Source organism: Coffea arabica, chromosome 5c (genome assembly GCF_036785885.1).
Source record: "Coffea arabica cultivar ET-39 chromosome 5c, Coffea Arabica ET-39 HiFi, whole genome shotgun sequence".
Taxonomy (NCBI): Eukaryota; Viridiplantae; Streptophyta; class Magnoliopsida; order Gentianales; family Rubiaceae; genus Coffea; species Coffea arabica.
Window position 1 is genome coordinate 44218510 of NC_092319.1, and position 16453 is coordinate 44234962.

The 16453-nt window shown below is 35.3% G+C and overlaps 2 protein-coding genes across 8 annotated transcripts; both read left to right on the forward strand.

Moving 5' to 3' along the window:
- The first annotated feature begins 760 nt into the window (after positions 1-760).
- On the forward strand, positions 761-6920 carry LOC113688948 (uncharacterized). Of its 5 annotated transcripts, none has more exons than XM_027206776.2 (11): positions 761-1126; positions 1232-1273; positions 1382-1526; positions 2096-2325; positions 2569-2626; positions 3237-3314; positions 3796-3884; positions 4653-4734; positions 5382-5561; positions 5938-6091; positions 6429-6920. In XM_027206776.2, the coding sequence occupies exons 1-10, from the start codon at positions 975-977 to the stop codon at positions 6073-6075; spliced, it is 1194 nt and encodes a 397-aa protein (XP_027062577.1). In that variant the 5' UTR covers positions 761-974; the 3' UTR covers positions 6076-6091; positions 6429-6920. The 5 variants fall into 5 exon arrangements, with proteins under 5 accessions (XP_027062577.1, XP_027062576.1, XP_027062575.1 ...); XM_027206775.2 differs by having other exon boundaries at positions 762-1126; positions 5929-6091; positions 6440-6920; XM_027206774.2 differs by having other exon boundaries at positions 763-1126; positions 5929-6091.
- Positions 6921-7845: 925 nt separating this feature from the next.
- On the forward strand, positions 7846-16296 carry LOC113691132 (actin-related protein 2/3 complex subunit 1A). Of its 3 annotated transcripts, none has more exons than XM_072051092.1 (15): positions 7846-8174; positions 9009-9097; positions 9632-9708; positions 9903-9997; positions 11240-11309; positions 11731-11800; positions 12741-12814; positions 12970-13009; positions 13291-13372; positions 13698-13786; positions 13890-14014; positions 15098-15161; positions 15560-15666; positions 15790-15843; positions 15950-16296. In XM_072051092.1, the coding sequence occupies exons 1-15, from the start codon at positions 8105-8107 to the stop codon at positions 16017-16019; spliced, it is 1176 nt and encodes a 391-aa protein (XP_071907193.1). In that variant the 5' UTR covers positions 7846-8104; the 3' UTR covers positions 16020-16296. The 3 variants fall into 3 exon arrangements, with proteins under 3 accessions (XP_071907193.1, XP_027065147.1, XP_071907194.1); XM_027209346.2 differs by having other exon boundaries at positions 7847-8174; positions 13890-13975; positions 15790-15848; positions 15955-16296; XM_072051093.1 differs by having other exon boundaries at positions 7848-8174; positions 13890-13975.
- The last annotated feature ends 157 nt before the right edge of the window (positions 16297-16453 follow it).

Consider the following 16453-nt stretch of genomic DNA (forward strand, 5'->3'; position numbering starts at 1 on the left):
CTGCATATATATATATATATATAGAGAGAGAGAGAGAGACCAAACACCTTAAACCTTTAATAGAATGAAACCCTTCCTACTTCCAAACCAAACACGTAAGGCGAAATGACCAAATACTCATAGGATAGGATTGAGGGTGGACAATTGTTCCCCCTCAAAATTAATAAAATTATATAATAGTCTTGAAAATTTTTAAGATTTTTAAGTTCGCACCATATTTATATCCTTTGAATTTCATAAAATTCTCTCTTTTAGTTGTATTGCCCCTTAAATTTTAAAAAATTCCTTTCTCTATATAGATTATCCTTTGAAATTTTATATATTTCACCTTTTTTCTTTATTTATCCCTTAAAAAATAAGATATTTTATTAATTACCTCTAACAAAAAATGATGAACATATTTCAAATTAAACATTAACGACACTCTAACGAGAGAAACTGATTTGACATTTTAAATCAAAGCACATAATATATTTCTTATATAAATCTAGGAATATGATTTACATTAAAATTGACCATTGCACCTTCTTATCACAAAATTTTAGCTTCCCCGTTACAAATACTCATTAGTTTATAATTCCAATTATGGAATACGAACTAAACACTTCTTAATACATTCTTTTTTTTTGTCAATTATCATTGAAATTCATAATTTTCTCTCTTTACTTTTTTCCAAAAAAAAAAAAGAGAGTCTATATTATAGCTTAGTTTTGTTGTTGTATACTCTACAAAGGTAGCATTAAGAAAAAAAGGGCAAAAAAAAAAAAAAAAAGGTTAAAGGAGAACACGTGGATCTCTGGTCACGGCTTGTTTGGTTCTTCCTTCAACCGAGAGAAGAACTAAAATAGGAGAACAAGGAACAAACACAACTCATCAGCTATCATCACTACTCATCAGCTTCATTACTCTACCGAAGAAATACAGAAGAAAATCGCAGTTAGCTGATGAACTAATTTTCGTGTCTGAGTTGAGAAATGGAGAGCTTCAACTTCCCCAAAGCCGTGGCGTTATTGGTGGTTTTAATAGCTACCAATCTCACCGGAGCAATTTCGTCTACAGTTCCCGATTCCACCGCCACAATGCACACAAATAATTGGGCAGTCCTAGTCTGTACCTCTCGATTCTGGTACACCCCAATTAATTCTCCCCTTCTTTTGTCTAATTTTCTTTTCTCCTATTGTGACAGCATTTTCTGATATTGTAGATATATTATTCTTTGCTTATTTTTCAGGTTTAATTATCGTCATATGGCCAATACTTTATCCTTATACCGGTATGATTAAACCCTAGTACCTTTATGTCACAAAATTGATTTTTTTCCGTTGATTTTTATTTTTATTTTAGTCAGTTTGTATTTTATACGGATGTGATGGCCGTTTAGAACAGTGAAGAGGCTAGGCATACCGGATGAGAGGATAATTCTAATGTTGGCAGATGATATGGCCTGCAATGCGCGCAATAAGTACCCTGCTCAGGTTTTCAACAATGAAAATCACAGGCTTAACTTGTATGGAGATAATGTAGAGGTAAATAGTCTGAATTTCTTGTAGATTTTACTTTTTATCTGATAGAGCCAATTTTGAAAAATTTTAAATTTATCATCTTTTAGCTTGTTTTCGGTTTTTCGTACTTGATATTATAGGTCCGTACTGTTTTGACATGACAACAATTGCATGATTCTGAATTAGAAGAAAAATGGATGCTGTCACACTTTAATAACCATGAGCTTGTTTATTTTGAATAATATTTACATTGATGTTATTTTGTGAAGGGATTTCTCGAGTGTAGCCCACTGGTCAAGGGCCTTTGTTCCTTGTCTCAAAGCCAGCTTTTAATTCAAACCGTCCTCATCCCCTTTTGAATTCCTTCCCTTCTTAAATTTTTTCCCTAAGAAAGGAATATTCAAATAAGTTAAACTCTCAGATTTTTAGTGAAAGATTGTATTGGTGTAGTGAGTAGTTACTGTCTCTTTTATGTTGGGTTTGCTTGACAGAATAGTGGAAATTCTAGTAAAAAAAATAATTTTCTGTTGCATTAAATTCAGATGTTTCATTTACCTGGACGATGGATTAATTTTGTTGCTTGAAAATGTCAGGTGGATTATCGAGGTTATGAAGTGACTGTTGAAAATTTTCTTCGAGTCTTGATGGGTCGTCATGAAAATGCTGTGCCTAGATCAAAACGTCTTCTAAGTGATGAAGGAAGCCATATTCTTGTATATATGACAGGGCATGGTGGAGATGAGTTTCTAAAATTCCAAGACTCAGAGGAGCTTCAGAGTCATGATTTGGCTGATGCTGTCAAACAAATGAAGGAAAAAAGAAGGTAAAAAGTTAGATCTTCAGTAGAGTTTATGTAAGGATGATACCAAAAGGTCTGTGAAAGACTATATTTGAAACTAAAACCGAGAAGGACTAATCTTTGATGTTAGGTTCCAACATATTTGACTTTTAGATGCAGGGATTTACATAAATTGCCGCATCTTGTCATTCTCAGTTAGATTTTAGCAATCACATTAGAAGAATAGTGAAATTATTTGAGCTGTCTTCGTGGTTGTTGAATTTCCAGATTCAAGGAGCTGTTGATTATGGTAGACACTTGCCAAGCAGCTACTCTCTTTTCTCAGGTTAGATTTTGCCATCTGATATATTAAGAACATCTAGTATTAGTTGGAAGACTGATCATGGTAAAAAAGTACACTAGGAAATTTACTGAGGAAGCATTGTTAGTCGATAGTGGATAACTATTGTTGTTTATGCAGTTATATGATTACTTTTTTCTTTTGTCTAGTTCTGTAAGGATTTTGTTGTTATTCTAGTTGGTTTCTTTGGTTTGTCAGAAGTATTAGAATTTATGTAGGATGTTTCTGCTGCAATGGTGATTGTCTCTTGAGATGAACGGCATTATGTTCCCCTTGAAGAAACTTGATTGGCCTGAGTTAAAGTAAATTTTCAGGCTTGCCTGCACTGACACTTGTCTTGCTTATTGAATCCACTGCTAATGTACTTTCATCTGTTCTTTTAGCCTCTAAGCGATAATTCCTACCTACCATCATTTTTCTTTTCCTATTGAAAATTTTTATATTTTCTGGCAATTATTTGTGATCATTCAAAAGTCTGGGACTTATTTGTGATCGTTCAAAATATCTATGTATGCGAAAAGCCTAAATTTTAGTCGTCATACAATGTCATTTTGTACCATGAAGTGAGAGACGTGTTCTATTTCTTGCTTTGCAGCTTCATTCACCAGGTGTTTTGGCTGTTGGGAGTAGCTTGAAGGGAGAAAATTCATATTCGCATCACTTGGACTCTGATGTAAGTGAAGAGATTGTGGAATCGTCAATTTTTGATTAGTGAACCTCTATATAGATAGGGCACCAACAGTTTTCTGCAATTGTAGATTGATTTCTTTTGTTTTGTTTACTATCAAGATTTTATTAGGTAAATTATGCTAACTTTTTACAAGGATCATGGTAGCTACAAGGCCTCCCTTGAGTTTTTAATGTTACATTGGCCACTCTTATCAATATTAATACTCCTACAACAGTGCCCCCCTTAGTGTACTTACTATGACCTTCCCTCTCTAATGTTTCCCCCAAATTATCTTTGGAATTTTTTTTAATAATTTTTTCCCTGAAAGGTCTATTTCATTTTTAAAACCATAAGGAGGCTCTTGAAATTCTTACATATCTCACTGGAGGTCAGTTGGATAATGCTTAATCACAATGACAACCCTGCCCCCTTCCCAGTCCATGTTGATATTGGCTTCTCTGAAACCTTTTTTTGTTTGTCGCAGGTTGGTGTCTCTGTTGTTGACCGGTTCACCTTTTACACTCTTGCCTTTTTTGAGAGGCTAAACATGTATAACAATGCTTCTCTAAGCAGGTATATGTAAATCAATATTGCGTATGATCATTGGATACAATTCACGATTCTAACTGTGCTTGGATTCTGAATCTTTATTGACTAAATTATTAGGTTTTAACCTTTGATTGATTAGATTTCACTATGACATGTTTTCACGAAATTACTGAACAACATTCTGGATGCTTCTCTTTTGGAAATTTCTAGAGGATTACTTCTCAGAGCAAGTCCCGTCTTCGATAGATGCTGGTACTTTCCGTGAAGTATTTCTCTGACATGAAGTAGGAAATGATCGAGAGATACCACGATAGGGAGAGAAATGAGAATGTTTATATTTATGAACTTTTCACCCCCTTTTCTTCATTAAATGGTATAAGAACCTCTGATGCTACGACTGCGACCATAGTGCGTATTTTATCAGCGAGTTCTGAATCAAACTTTTTTTAATTAGCAAGCTGTTTAGTTGTTAAATCGCAGTGAGATTTCACATTTCTTGTAGCTGCAACACGTGACCCCAAATGGAGGTTAAGTTATCTATTCAATCCATCTGTAGCATGTAATGACCGTGTGCCTTTTGAGAACATCTCAATCTTAATCTTATATGTAATGAATTAGTGACAGCATTTTATAACATCAGTAAGTGTGCCTGGTGAACACTGTCAATGAAATGAGAACCTAATATCCTAAGGAGGCAAGATGGTGCATTACCAGATTTTTTTTACCATGCCACTTGAAACTTTGTGGTTTGCTAGTCTTGATCATGACACACCAATTTTTGCAATTTTGCAGTTTGTTCAACTCATATAATCCAAATTTGCTTTTATCAACAGCATATTATCGGACAGATCTATATCAACGACGATTGGAAGAGGTATGTGAAGTTCAGATCGCTCTTGCTCTGATTCACCATTTCATCATTCTTAATTTGTTTCAAGTTCTTCATTATATATTGAAAAGATGACTTTCTCTCCCAAAAACGAAAAATGGAGAAGGGGGTAATAAAGAGAAAGTGTTGAAAATGATTAGAGCGATCTCATATAGGTCTTTGCCCAAAATGAAGAGTAACGTCTTGATGAGGTAGAAAAAAATCAATATGAGGTTTCAAATATCTTTTGCCTAAGATAGTTCAGAACATTTATGGAAGGATTAGACAATTACCTAAATATTTCTTCTTTTCAAGTCTTTTATAGGATTAGGTCGAATTACTAATGACCCTTTCCTGTCTATAATATCTTGCTACTCTCTATCTGTAACATGTTAATTCGAAACTGAAAAAGTCTAGGAGAAATTATAGGGGAAATTTTTTCACGATGAGTTATAGGTATTACCCAACTATGGGAGTCAAATTTCTCCTGTATGGTGAAAATAAAAATAATGGTACTTGTTGAAATGACATAAGAAGGTAAATATTGAAATAGGATTTATGAGTGCCTTATTGAGCTATTTGTTTGTCAAGATAACTTTCTTGAATCAAGTTTGGTGCTCATGTATTTGTGCTACCTGATTTTCTTTTGATAGGTACCTGTGACAAACTTCTTTGGTTCAGTCATGGAAACAATTCATACTGACTCAGCTTATGGAGCACTTTCTGGCAAGCAACTCAAAAGTGGTGAAATCAAGATGTCATCAGGGGAAGACAGGCAAAGAATACTAGAAAATTCAGATGTTCAGGACCAAGGTAGCGGTTTGAATATCAAGGTGAGTAACGTCTGATCTAACCTGTCTGTGTCAAGGATTAAATTATTATTCGGACTGCTTTTGAATCACGGGAAAATTAGCATTATCGTCATGTAGAAAGTATCTCAAGTATTCTGAGGCTAACATATTTCAATGGGATTGTATGGTTAGGACTAACGTATTTGCTGTATCTGATGCATATAATCATTGCCTTCAGCGCGCATTTCTTTAAGATCAATGAATGATGTGTGGTATTTATTATTTAAAGTGGGGAAAAAAAGATTCGGGAGGAAGGTCTGCAGCACCATACTCATGTTCCTATAAAATTAGAAACTAATATTGTTGATGACGCATTACGAAAAATTTACTAATATGCGTCTAACCACAGGATCAACAGGTGACTTGTCCTTTTACACGGACGTTGAGTACTATTCACGAGAGTGTGGAAAAGGTCAAAGATGTCGATGGCTTGGTGAACTTTGGATTAGTACTTGTGATTCCTTTGTTGGCAGTTTCCTCTTGGCTTTCCAGCTGAGGATGGACATATCCATGTAAGTCATTATTTCTTTCCATGCAGAAATGTGTGAGTTTCATCTAAGCGATAAAATAAACGATCACTTGAGAAAATTGTTCATGTCCAGCTTGATAAAGTAAACGATCAAATGGTGAACTTAACCAAAGTTTACTTACTAAAGGGACATTCTACCACCTGCTTGCTTGAAAGGCATATCCTAATAAAATACAAAGCTGTATACTTTCGACTTTACTCTGTGCTTCTCGGTCCTAAGTAGAACCACTGGAGTCACTTATTGTCATCTAGGTGGAGCAGTGGCCACCCTGCACGTTATCTGGTCTCTGTTCTCTTCTAATGTTTCATTGGATATTTAGCCATGTTGCAGGTTTACAACATGCAGTTCGGCCTTCTGCTTGAAATAGGAAAGATACGTTAACTGCAATGACATGATGATTTTCATTCCAAATCAGAGAAGCCATCAAAAACCAAGAGGACCCATGGTGGCAAACGCTGGAGTTGGTGAGCAGTCGGCAAATGCTATGACCCTTGGTTGTTAATTCAAGCTTTCTCACCACCACCAAACTGAGGGTTTATCTTGTGGGATCTTGTACTCTTAATTGTTGTTTCCAAAATTGAATAATGACATGGTAAATTGTTTTCCTTCTTGTTACTACTTTTCTTCTCAGCCACGCGGGGGAGTTCATCAAGTCTAGTCTAACCTCTTAAACCATATTGTTGTAAAGAAACACTCTCGAGGATAGATTATTGGAGTAGAAGTCATCCAGAGCAAGAACACAAGGATGTTAAAGTCGCAGGTTCTTTGAAGAATTAAGTGCTTCTTAATTTACAGCTTGAGATGTATTTTACCTGCGGCGTTTTCACTTGCTGTTTTGCTAAAAGACTCGAGGGCTTTGGCTTGGCACATTTCTTGAACATACCTCTTCAACAATTGCTAAAGAAAACAATAATATAATATTTGTGAACCCAGCTGGGGATGGTAATGATAATAAATGTTGAACTTATGTTAATTAAACTTTTAATGGGTGATTGGCAGTGAGTTACTTCATCGATTTCAGTAAACAGTTCGGCTTTCAAAATTCAAAGTGCATCAGTTTATTTCCAATATGCGTCCATTTTCACAGCTTGAAATCCGTAATTTCGACATGATAATAGAGTCAATTTACCAAAAACAAAAAAGGTAGAAGATAATATTTGCCTTTCCTTTTCTCATTTCGTATAAGAAAAACTACGGGGCAAGGTCACTTAGATAGTCTTATATCAACTTTATCTTTTAGTATCAACTTGAACAATATTTTCTTTAAAAAAAAGAATAATATTTTAAGCGTTTCAACATGACTAAAAAATATTTTTCATTCGATCATAATATAATTTTATGAGTATTTGATTCGTTTGTTCAATTTTTTGCTATTTAAATGAACGGTGGAATCACATAAATTTCAGAATTTTAAATGTAAAAGCTTTTCTAATATGGCAAAAGTGTCTGAAATTTGGAAAATAAAAATATTTAGCACTTAGAGATGTTCCTCCTTACAAAAAAAAAAAAAATCATTTTCCTCCTCCAATGCCAAACCATATTGCGGACGTTTTTCCATAGAATTAATTTTGACCAAAAAAACAGAGTAATTTTGGCAAAAATTATACATTGCAAATTCTGTACAAATTTTTCAACAACAAATAAAAGAAGGAAAGAAAACTAATGGAGAAGAAGACCAAAAAGAAATTCAAAAATAAAAGAAACAGGAAATATACATAAAAGATTAGTTAAGTACTAATAGTACCAAGTGCCAAACATCTTTACGTCTCATCGAAGCATTTTCCGATGCTAAAAAGCGCGACACTGATTGGTAAACAAACAAATCATAGCCTTCCCCACCCACCTTCCTTCTCAAAATTCTACGTTTCAATTCCTGAAATTTGTCCATAGATCTGATTTTCAGTGAACAGATCAATCCAAAGCTGCAGCAGCAGTAGCAGCATAGTTTTCCCCACTCAAAATTTTTCCTTGTGCAGCTGGAGTTTTTAATCAGAAATGGCTGCAGTTTCAGTGTATAAATTTGCTGATTGCGTTACTTGCCATGCTTGGAGCCCTGACCTATCCAGTACATGCCTTCTGCTCTCTTCTCTGTCCTTTTTTCTAAACTCTGTAAGAAATATTTGTAGAATTTGTCTTATAAAGGTTTATGGTATTAGCATTTAGTACTAGCCTTTTGGTTTAAGTCTGGACGGTGGAGTCATTTAGCTCAATTGGTAATTCTGAGTTTTGGGTTGATTATATCTGAAGGGTTTTGTTTCATGTTTTCTTTGTGTTAGCAAGATGACTTTTTTATACTGAGCCTTTGTGCAAAGCTGTTGTTTTTCTAAGATTTTGTGTACTTTAAAATAGCCTTCCTGCAATCCCCTAAAAGGGCTAGTCTTTTCCTTCAGTTTGTCCCGCATGGCCCATAGGAAAGAACAATTTACTGGGTGAGGTATCTTTGTGGAACCTGTTTCAGAGGTGCTTGGTTCTCTGTTCGGTGTTCTGCCGTCTGGCTGTTATTTCTGGTCTTGCCTTTCGCCCCTTACACATTTTTACTAAATGAGACAAAGTTGTCCCAGATCAAAAATAAAAGGCAACAGGCAGTGGAGGAGACTGCAAAATATCCAGGAACCTATATGGATTGCCATTGCAAAGCTAGTGGCCTAGTGATAGGAGATAACTATCTATAACCACATTTGTGGTTTGCATTTACATTTCTAATGATTAGTATTCTATCATGTTACAGGGCTTTCTTATCTTTCACTTTCATAATGATTATTCATTTGAGTTACAGTTTTGGTTCAGAAAAACTGTTCTTGAAAATCTGGAATGTGTTCTGCAATTGTTGGGTATTGGTTTGTTGCTTCAAGTATGTATAGTCTGAAAAGTGTCTAATTTATGCCCAACTTGTTTGTAGTGATTGCGCTTTGTCCAAACAATGATGAAGTGCATATCTATAGAAGATCTGAGGAGGAGAAGTGGGAAAGGATCCATGTCCTTCAGAAGGTAACTTTAATGGCGCTTTTTTGCTCTTCCTGTGTTTCATTGTATGATAAGATTGGCGGGTTTCTGCTTTTTATGTACATCTGTGCTTTTACTTGGCAAACAGGAACCACTTTTTTGTCATCTCTTTCTTAACTTTCATATGCTTCTATGCTGTTTGGATTATAAGTTCAGCTTTTGATTTATGTTGCTGTAAATGGTGTTGGTTTTGGATATGCCTGGTCGATATCCCTCAAAATCCAAGCAGCTTTATGTTGTGTGTCTGAAATATCTTAATTTCCGGTTTTGATAGAAAGGAATGGGTTTAACATTATTATAAAACCTGACTTTGAAACTTCCTTATGGTTTATATTTCAGCATTGTACTCCAGAATTAGTATATATCCCTAGAAAAGGTCATTTGTATTTAGTCGGACATTTTTCTTTATTGTATATGTTTTTTTGATTGAATGTTCATATCATTTTCCTCCCAAGATGGTTCTGTTTGAAAGTTTTGCTGAATAAATATCTGCTTCTTGCCTTGTCTATCTTCTTACAGCATGATCAGATCGTTTCTGGGATTGATTGGAGTTCAAGGTCAAACAAGATAGTTACTGTATCTCATGATCGGAATTCGTGAGCGCCTTGATCTTGAGCCATTGATTATCTTGTGTTTTACATAGTTTATATCTTGATATGAATTATGAAAATCTAATATTAGCTTCAGTCTTTTGGTTGTTCCCTAATCCCTCTCCTTCCCTTCCCTTTACCTTTCTCTGAAGTGCACAGTTACTGTATGATCACTCTTTTTCACTGAAGTTTCCTTGTAGATATGTTTGGAACCAAGAAACAACAGAATGGGTGCCCACTCTTGTTATCCTTAGGCTAAATCGTGCTGCACTTTGTGTGCAGTGGAGTCCAAAAGGTGTGGCCTAATCCTTGCAGCTCCGTTAGAATTGTTAATTTCCATGTGTGAACATTGTCTTCATCATATTACTCTTTTATCTTGCCTGATTGATGACTTGATGTGATGTTGCCTCTATTCGGAGTGCATGTAATTATTGTTGTCAAATTTTAACTCTGCTGCATCAGTGTCATGTTCATATGTGTCATGTTGTTACATTCAGCAAAAGGATGAGTACCTTAACAGGAACTTGCAGTATTGTCCGACAAGTGACCATCTTCTATGATACTTTGGATCATGTGAAATTAATCGAAAAGTAGGGTATTCATCCGTGACTTCATTCTTTCTATTTGTCCTATTACTGACAAAATGGCCGTCAAATAACCATGTTATGAGAAACTGTAGTAAAATGAAATATGCGAGAATTGATAAATAATTTCTTGGAATCAAAGATCCTTTTCTGAAGGCCAGCCTATTCTATGGGACTATTCTAAGCAAACAATTACACTTGAACTATGAAATAGAATGACTAGTTTTTTATGCCTTCCCTGCAATCGATATTTGGTAATTGAGCCAAATTTGAAAATGCATAATTTGCTATAGATGGTAATGACAAGCGTTGGTTCTACCTTTCTCCCTCCGGCATAGACACACACAGCACTCAAGCACTAAAAGGAAATGAGTTGTTCCCTGTGCACAAGGAGATATATCTGGACTATCTATCCACCATATAAGAGTTTGGAGAAGATTATATGACCCAACATCAGTGTCAAAAAATGAAAGAATTAAATTGTTTAACCTATAGTAAGTGGTCATGTCTATAGGTTGATATCTATTGCTGATTAATTATGAACCAAAGCCAGCACAATAAATCCATCTCCTCGATTCTGTAACTTGTTCTTTTGTGGCAGAAGGCCATCCGAAGTACAAAATTTTTTGTTAGAAAACAGCATGGTCCTGTCAAGATAATGTTGGCATAGCCTAACATTGTTGTGGGTGTTGATGGAATCGCAACGTTGTTTAGATTTTATTTTTTTGCATCGTATGAAATACAGTTTTGGATGTACTTTTCACATTTGACATTCTATGATCTTTCTTTCTTAATCAAGGAAACTAATCTGTAATTTTTATCTCCTTTCCTTGCTAATGAATTACACTGGATTTCTTGTTTTATCGAACTCTATTGGTTGACTACTCTGCTGTTAATGTAATCATTGTTGATTTTCTTTGCAATCTTCTTAGTCTATCTAATTTTTCTTTCAGAGAATAAGTTTGCAGTTGGAAGTGGGGCTAAAACTGTTTGTGTGTGCTACTATGAGCAGGAGAATAACTGGTAAACACTATTGTCAAGTTCTGTGTAGCTACATCAAATACTAGTATTATACCCCTTGGCTTCCAGTGGAAAGCCTTTATCTTTGGTCTTCTTTATTGGCATTTATTAATCATTTTATTGTTTTTTAGAGTGGTCTGTGAAGGGTCAAGTAGGCTTTTTTGGTTCTCACATATTTTGCATGATGATTTTTTTTTTTTGTAAATACTTTTTCACCCCTCCCCACAGACTTCCTATCCCCAGTTGCCAAGCACAGGATTCGAACCCTAAACTTGGCAGTGGAGAAGACTCTAAAAGCCCTCCCTTGGCCACTAGGTTGACCCCAATGGTTATGATGATATTGCTTTTATGTAATTATACGAATATTTTGTAATCAACAATTACTGTAGTCATGTTTTCTAACCTTGATATATATTTCTGTCAGGTGGGTTAGTAAGCTTATCAGGAAGAAGCATGATTCATCCGTTACTAGTGTTGCCTGGCACCCCAATAACGTGAGTCTGGTGTCATTTTGACCTTAATTCCCTGTGCCAATCAACCAGATGTTAATTGGAGCATCAGAAAACACTTTTTTAGCTTTCAAATATAAATAATAGGAAAATTGGTGGAACTGGTGATTATGATGATTGCAGTGGTTACAATGTGCACCTCTTCCGCTGCATCTTTTGTTTTTTTTAATTGGTTTTCAGCAATGACTTAGTTTCTCTTGCATGCTGCTTGTAAACTTTTTGCTTGGTTCTTAAGTTTTTTTTTCTACATGTAATTCGATCAAAGTTTCTGTTGCTTAAGATGTTCATCTTGGAAAGGAGCTTCATGGCTTTATCATGCATATGCCCCTTGTTTAAGTAACAAACGGATTCAGTAAAAGAGCTGATAAGAGAAGCAAAAGATGCATGGTGAAATGTAATGTACAAAGGGATGTGCCAGTTGGTTAAAATGGCATTTGGTAAGATAAGGATATGGTTAAGTCAAGCTGAAAGCGGTAAATACCATGGAGCTATGCTAATCAGCTGAACAGCTCTTTTAGCTTTTTGATTGATTTGTATTTTGGCTTTGCCTTCCCGCAGATCCCTGGTGTAGTATGTAGAACAGGGCTTCACGTGTTACACCTTCAAGTTTATCTCTGTGCCTTTGAGTGGACCTCCAACACTAAGAAAGCCTATATCCACTCGAAAGGATTTCTAAGTTTATGAAATGCGTATGTTTGAAATAAATCACTGATGCATCTGAAGTACAACATTATTTTGTACAATAATATGGTTTCTGTTCTTTTGATCTACCACATGAAAAAAGGATATTTCCTATTTGTAGATTTTATGTTGATATGGGAACAAATGTTTGAGTGATATCTTTGTTGTAATGCAAACCGCTGCATTTTGTTGTAGATCTCTTGTTCCTTTCTGAGTTAGTGGTAACAGTATTTTTCATGTATAGATATTCCTTGCAACCACATCTACTGATGGAAAATGCCGAGTATTTTCTACTTTCATTAAAGGCGTTGACACAAGGTATGTGTTTGAAATTTTAATCTTTGTGTTTGAAATTTTAATCTTTTTCCCATTTACTGTCTAAAAAGCTTGGAGAAAATGCATTCACCTTATAAAAAAATAAATAAAATAAATAAAGAAAGAAATCTTATCAGTATGCAATTGTTTGTTGGCAGGGAAGCGGGTTTAGGTCCTTCAGATTCTAAATTTGGAGAGGTTTGAATCTTACCTTGCTTCTATTCGCACGTTTGTTCCTTGCATGCAATGAGTTTTATTATTCATTTCTTACATTATCAACTCCGAAAATTTTAAGAAGCCATTTGCATAATATCTGTAAGAGACCAGGTGGATTACGTGATCTGTTCCTGAAATTAGTGAATAAATACAAAGATAATCAATTCATCGGGTGGATTTTCCCTTTTTATTGTTATCTCATGAACTTTTTCAAGACTAAATCCTACATTTAATGTTATCTATCCTTCGCAATCGGCGGGCAGCAAATTGTTCAACTTGATCTCTCATTTTGCTGGGCTTTTGGTGTCAAATGGTCCCCAAGTGGCAATACTTTAGCCTATGTAGGTGAGGAACTCTTTTTTTATTTTATTTTTTATTTTTCTCCTTTCTTTTTGCAAAATTGAGGGTTTTGCTTCTGACTTCATACTGGCAGGCTGCAAACTAAGATGCTTTCAATAGTTACATGTTCTGTTCACTGCAATCATAGTCAAGAATGCTGTTAAGCTTTGATTCTGGTTGTAGTGACTTGAATGTCATTGCTACTAGCAAATGATTGAATTGGAAATCCGAGATATTACTTTGTGTTCATGTTAAAGAAAATTGGCATTTGGTACGAACATTTTTCTACATGTCTCACTAACATTCTTTAAGATTTGGACTTGTTTCTCAGGTCATAACTCAATGATCTACTTTGTTGATGATGTTGGACCCTCTCCTTTAGCTCAAAGTGTTGCATTCCGTGATTTGCCTCTTCGTGATGTGGGTCAGAAATCATTCTCAATCATTTACTAATATTCTTACACTTTATATATGTTGCATTAATGATTAAGTGAGATTGTATTTTTATCCTTCTAAATTTCAGGTTTTGTATCTTTCTGAAAGAGTGGTGATTGGTGTGGGATTTGATTGCAATCCAATGGTTTTTGTAGCAGATGAAAGTGGACTGTGGTGGGTTGCCTTGTTACTCTTATGCGTACATTATAGAAAGTAATTCTTCTTGTTGTTGTTTACCCATAAATTGATTTCTTAGCTGTAGATTTCCGTTCCAGAGCCTTTTATTGTATCTATATTGGGATCTCCACTTCTAGCTTTGTGTTGTTGTCATGTCCAATGCATCTGGTATTCACTATTGATTTGTTTGACAAAGCAAGGAATTTTATGCTGCCACAAGTCTGAAGTCTTATCTTTTAAATGATACTGTAGATTTTGTGCTTTATTGTATTCTTCAGTTTTGGCAACAATTGGTATGCAGAGGCTTTGGTTTCCATCAAATGCCTCTGATTCCCTTCTATCTCTCACTCTCTCTCTCTAGAGCTTGAACTTCATCACTGTGATTCTTTATGTATTTCTTAGGGTGATTCTGAAGCTCCTGTAATTTTATATGGTTTGGAGCAACTCGAGTTGAAAGAATTGCCATACATGTGGGCCAAAGTTTAGTTTGCCCGAGGAGGTGTGAAGGTTGCGTGTCTATTTAATTTAGAAATATAATTTCGGGATAAGATGGGATGGGGTGCTGAGGATTTGACTCAGTATTATCACGACAAATCTGCAAACTACCATTGTGAAAGTCATGGTATTCTTTTGCATAAGGAGTATGTCCTTGTTCACTTTGACCATTTAGCTTTAAAAGAAATTTAGATTTTTTTTTTTTTAAGAATTGGAATAGAATAACATTGTAGACATCTCCAGATTCAGGTTTCTTGGATGGCCTTTTGTGGTCTAGCTCAAGATTGGGTAAAATTGATACCCACTCATACCATCCAGCAATTTTTGCATTCTGCCATTCTCATTTGAAGCTTGCCTCTGAAGTTGAGTTGGTGTATATGTTGTACACATGAACTGGCCAGCTAAAATATGGGTGAAACCAATGATGGGAAACTATTTCAGGATTGTAGTAAAGTTCCTTTTGTTACTGGGTAGGGTATTGACTGCTGATGTACTTACAAAGTCAAGAATGCTTTTTGGAAGTTGAAGGTTGTTTATGCTAATGCTAGTGCATTGCTTGTTTATTGGATTTTTTAAAAAATTTAAATGGTCTCATTATTAATGAAGTGATTAAATTATGTTCAGGGGTTTTCTGAGGTTCCTTGGTGAAAGAAAAGCAGCAGCTTCAAGCGCAAAATCTGGTTCACAGGTATCTCTTTTTCATTTGAGGGTATATAGATTGGGGTCCAAAGTAAGAAAATGCTATCGTACCACGTGAAACCTTTTCTGTTCAAAATTCGAAAGGATCTTTCTGCAGGGAGATATCCACTTGTCATTGAGCAAATTCTTTCCCAAAATAGCCACCTCGTTCTCACGTTATATGGTTGAATTTTGATTCCCTATTATATTGCTGGATGAGTAGTTTCAGTTTTTATTTTGGGCCAATTTTAGGTTTCAATTTTCCCTTTGTTATCTGCTGGAAGTTTTAGCTCACTCAATTCAGATTTAAAATTTCTCCGTTTTTGGAATGCCTAGCTGCGTCACTAATGGCATTTGACTTCTATATAATTGATCACAAGATAAGTTGGAGCTTTATCTGTTTTCCAGTTTTCTGAAGCATTTGGAAAACTCTATGGCCAATCAAGATATGGAATTAGCAACGATAGTGTTCAACCTTCAAGGCTGCATGGTGGCATTCATGAGAACTGCATCAAGTACTGATTATGCTTGTCATTATGCTATCCCTTTTAATCTTTTTATCTTGGCATTTGTCTTTGACATCTGTTGACAATTCATTGGCATAAATATTAACCTTCTCTTCTCTATCTTGGTTGCAGTTGTATTGTACCATTAAATAGGAAAGTGGGTTCAAAAGTAACCAGGTTTAGCACCTCAGGTTAGTCCAGATGAGCTTAGGTGTTTCCTATTTTAGCACCTCAGGTTCTAATGATGAGCACTTGAGAGACTCATAAGCCAAATCTTCCATGTTTTTTACACCTCAGGGTTGGATGGCAGAGTAGTCATTTGGGATTTGCAGAACCAAGAAGATTTATTAGACTATTTATGAGTCTTGGATTTTAATCCAATTACATTGATATGGCGATCAGCAATGAGGGGTCATATTCCTCTATTGGCAGGTTCACATTACAGAGCAATTCGAGTAGTTATTCTAGATTCTAATGCCTTGTTACAAGAAATAGTATCTTATTATATGGTAGCTTCTTCAATGTGCTTATCTCCATGCTGGCTGGAAACAGTGATGTATTGTTGCTCATAGCTTATGTAAGGTAGCGATTTATTCTTCAATCAGAATTTTATGAAGAACGTTGCAAAATTTCTAGCTATTTCCACTTTTGATGCGGTCAAGTTTTCTTTTGAAATATACAAGAATGAGATTCCTGCTTTTAAGGTGTGCCACAGAATCCAGTAAATTGTTCTTTAACTGGCTTTTCAGTTTGTTGACTGTAGACAGTACTTTTTGTCTCATTAAACTGAAGCTTG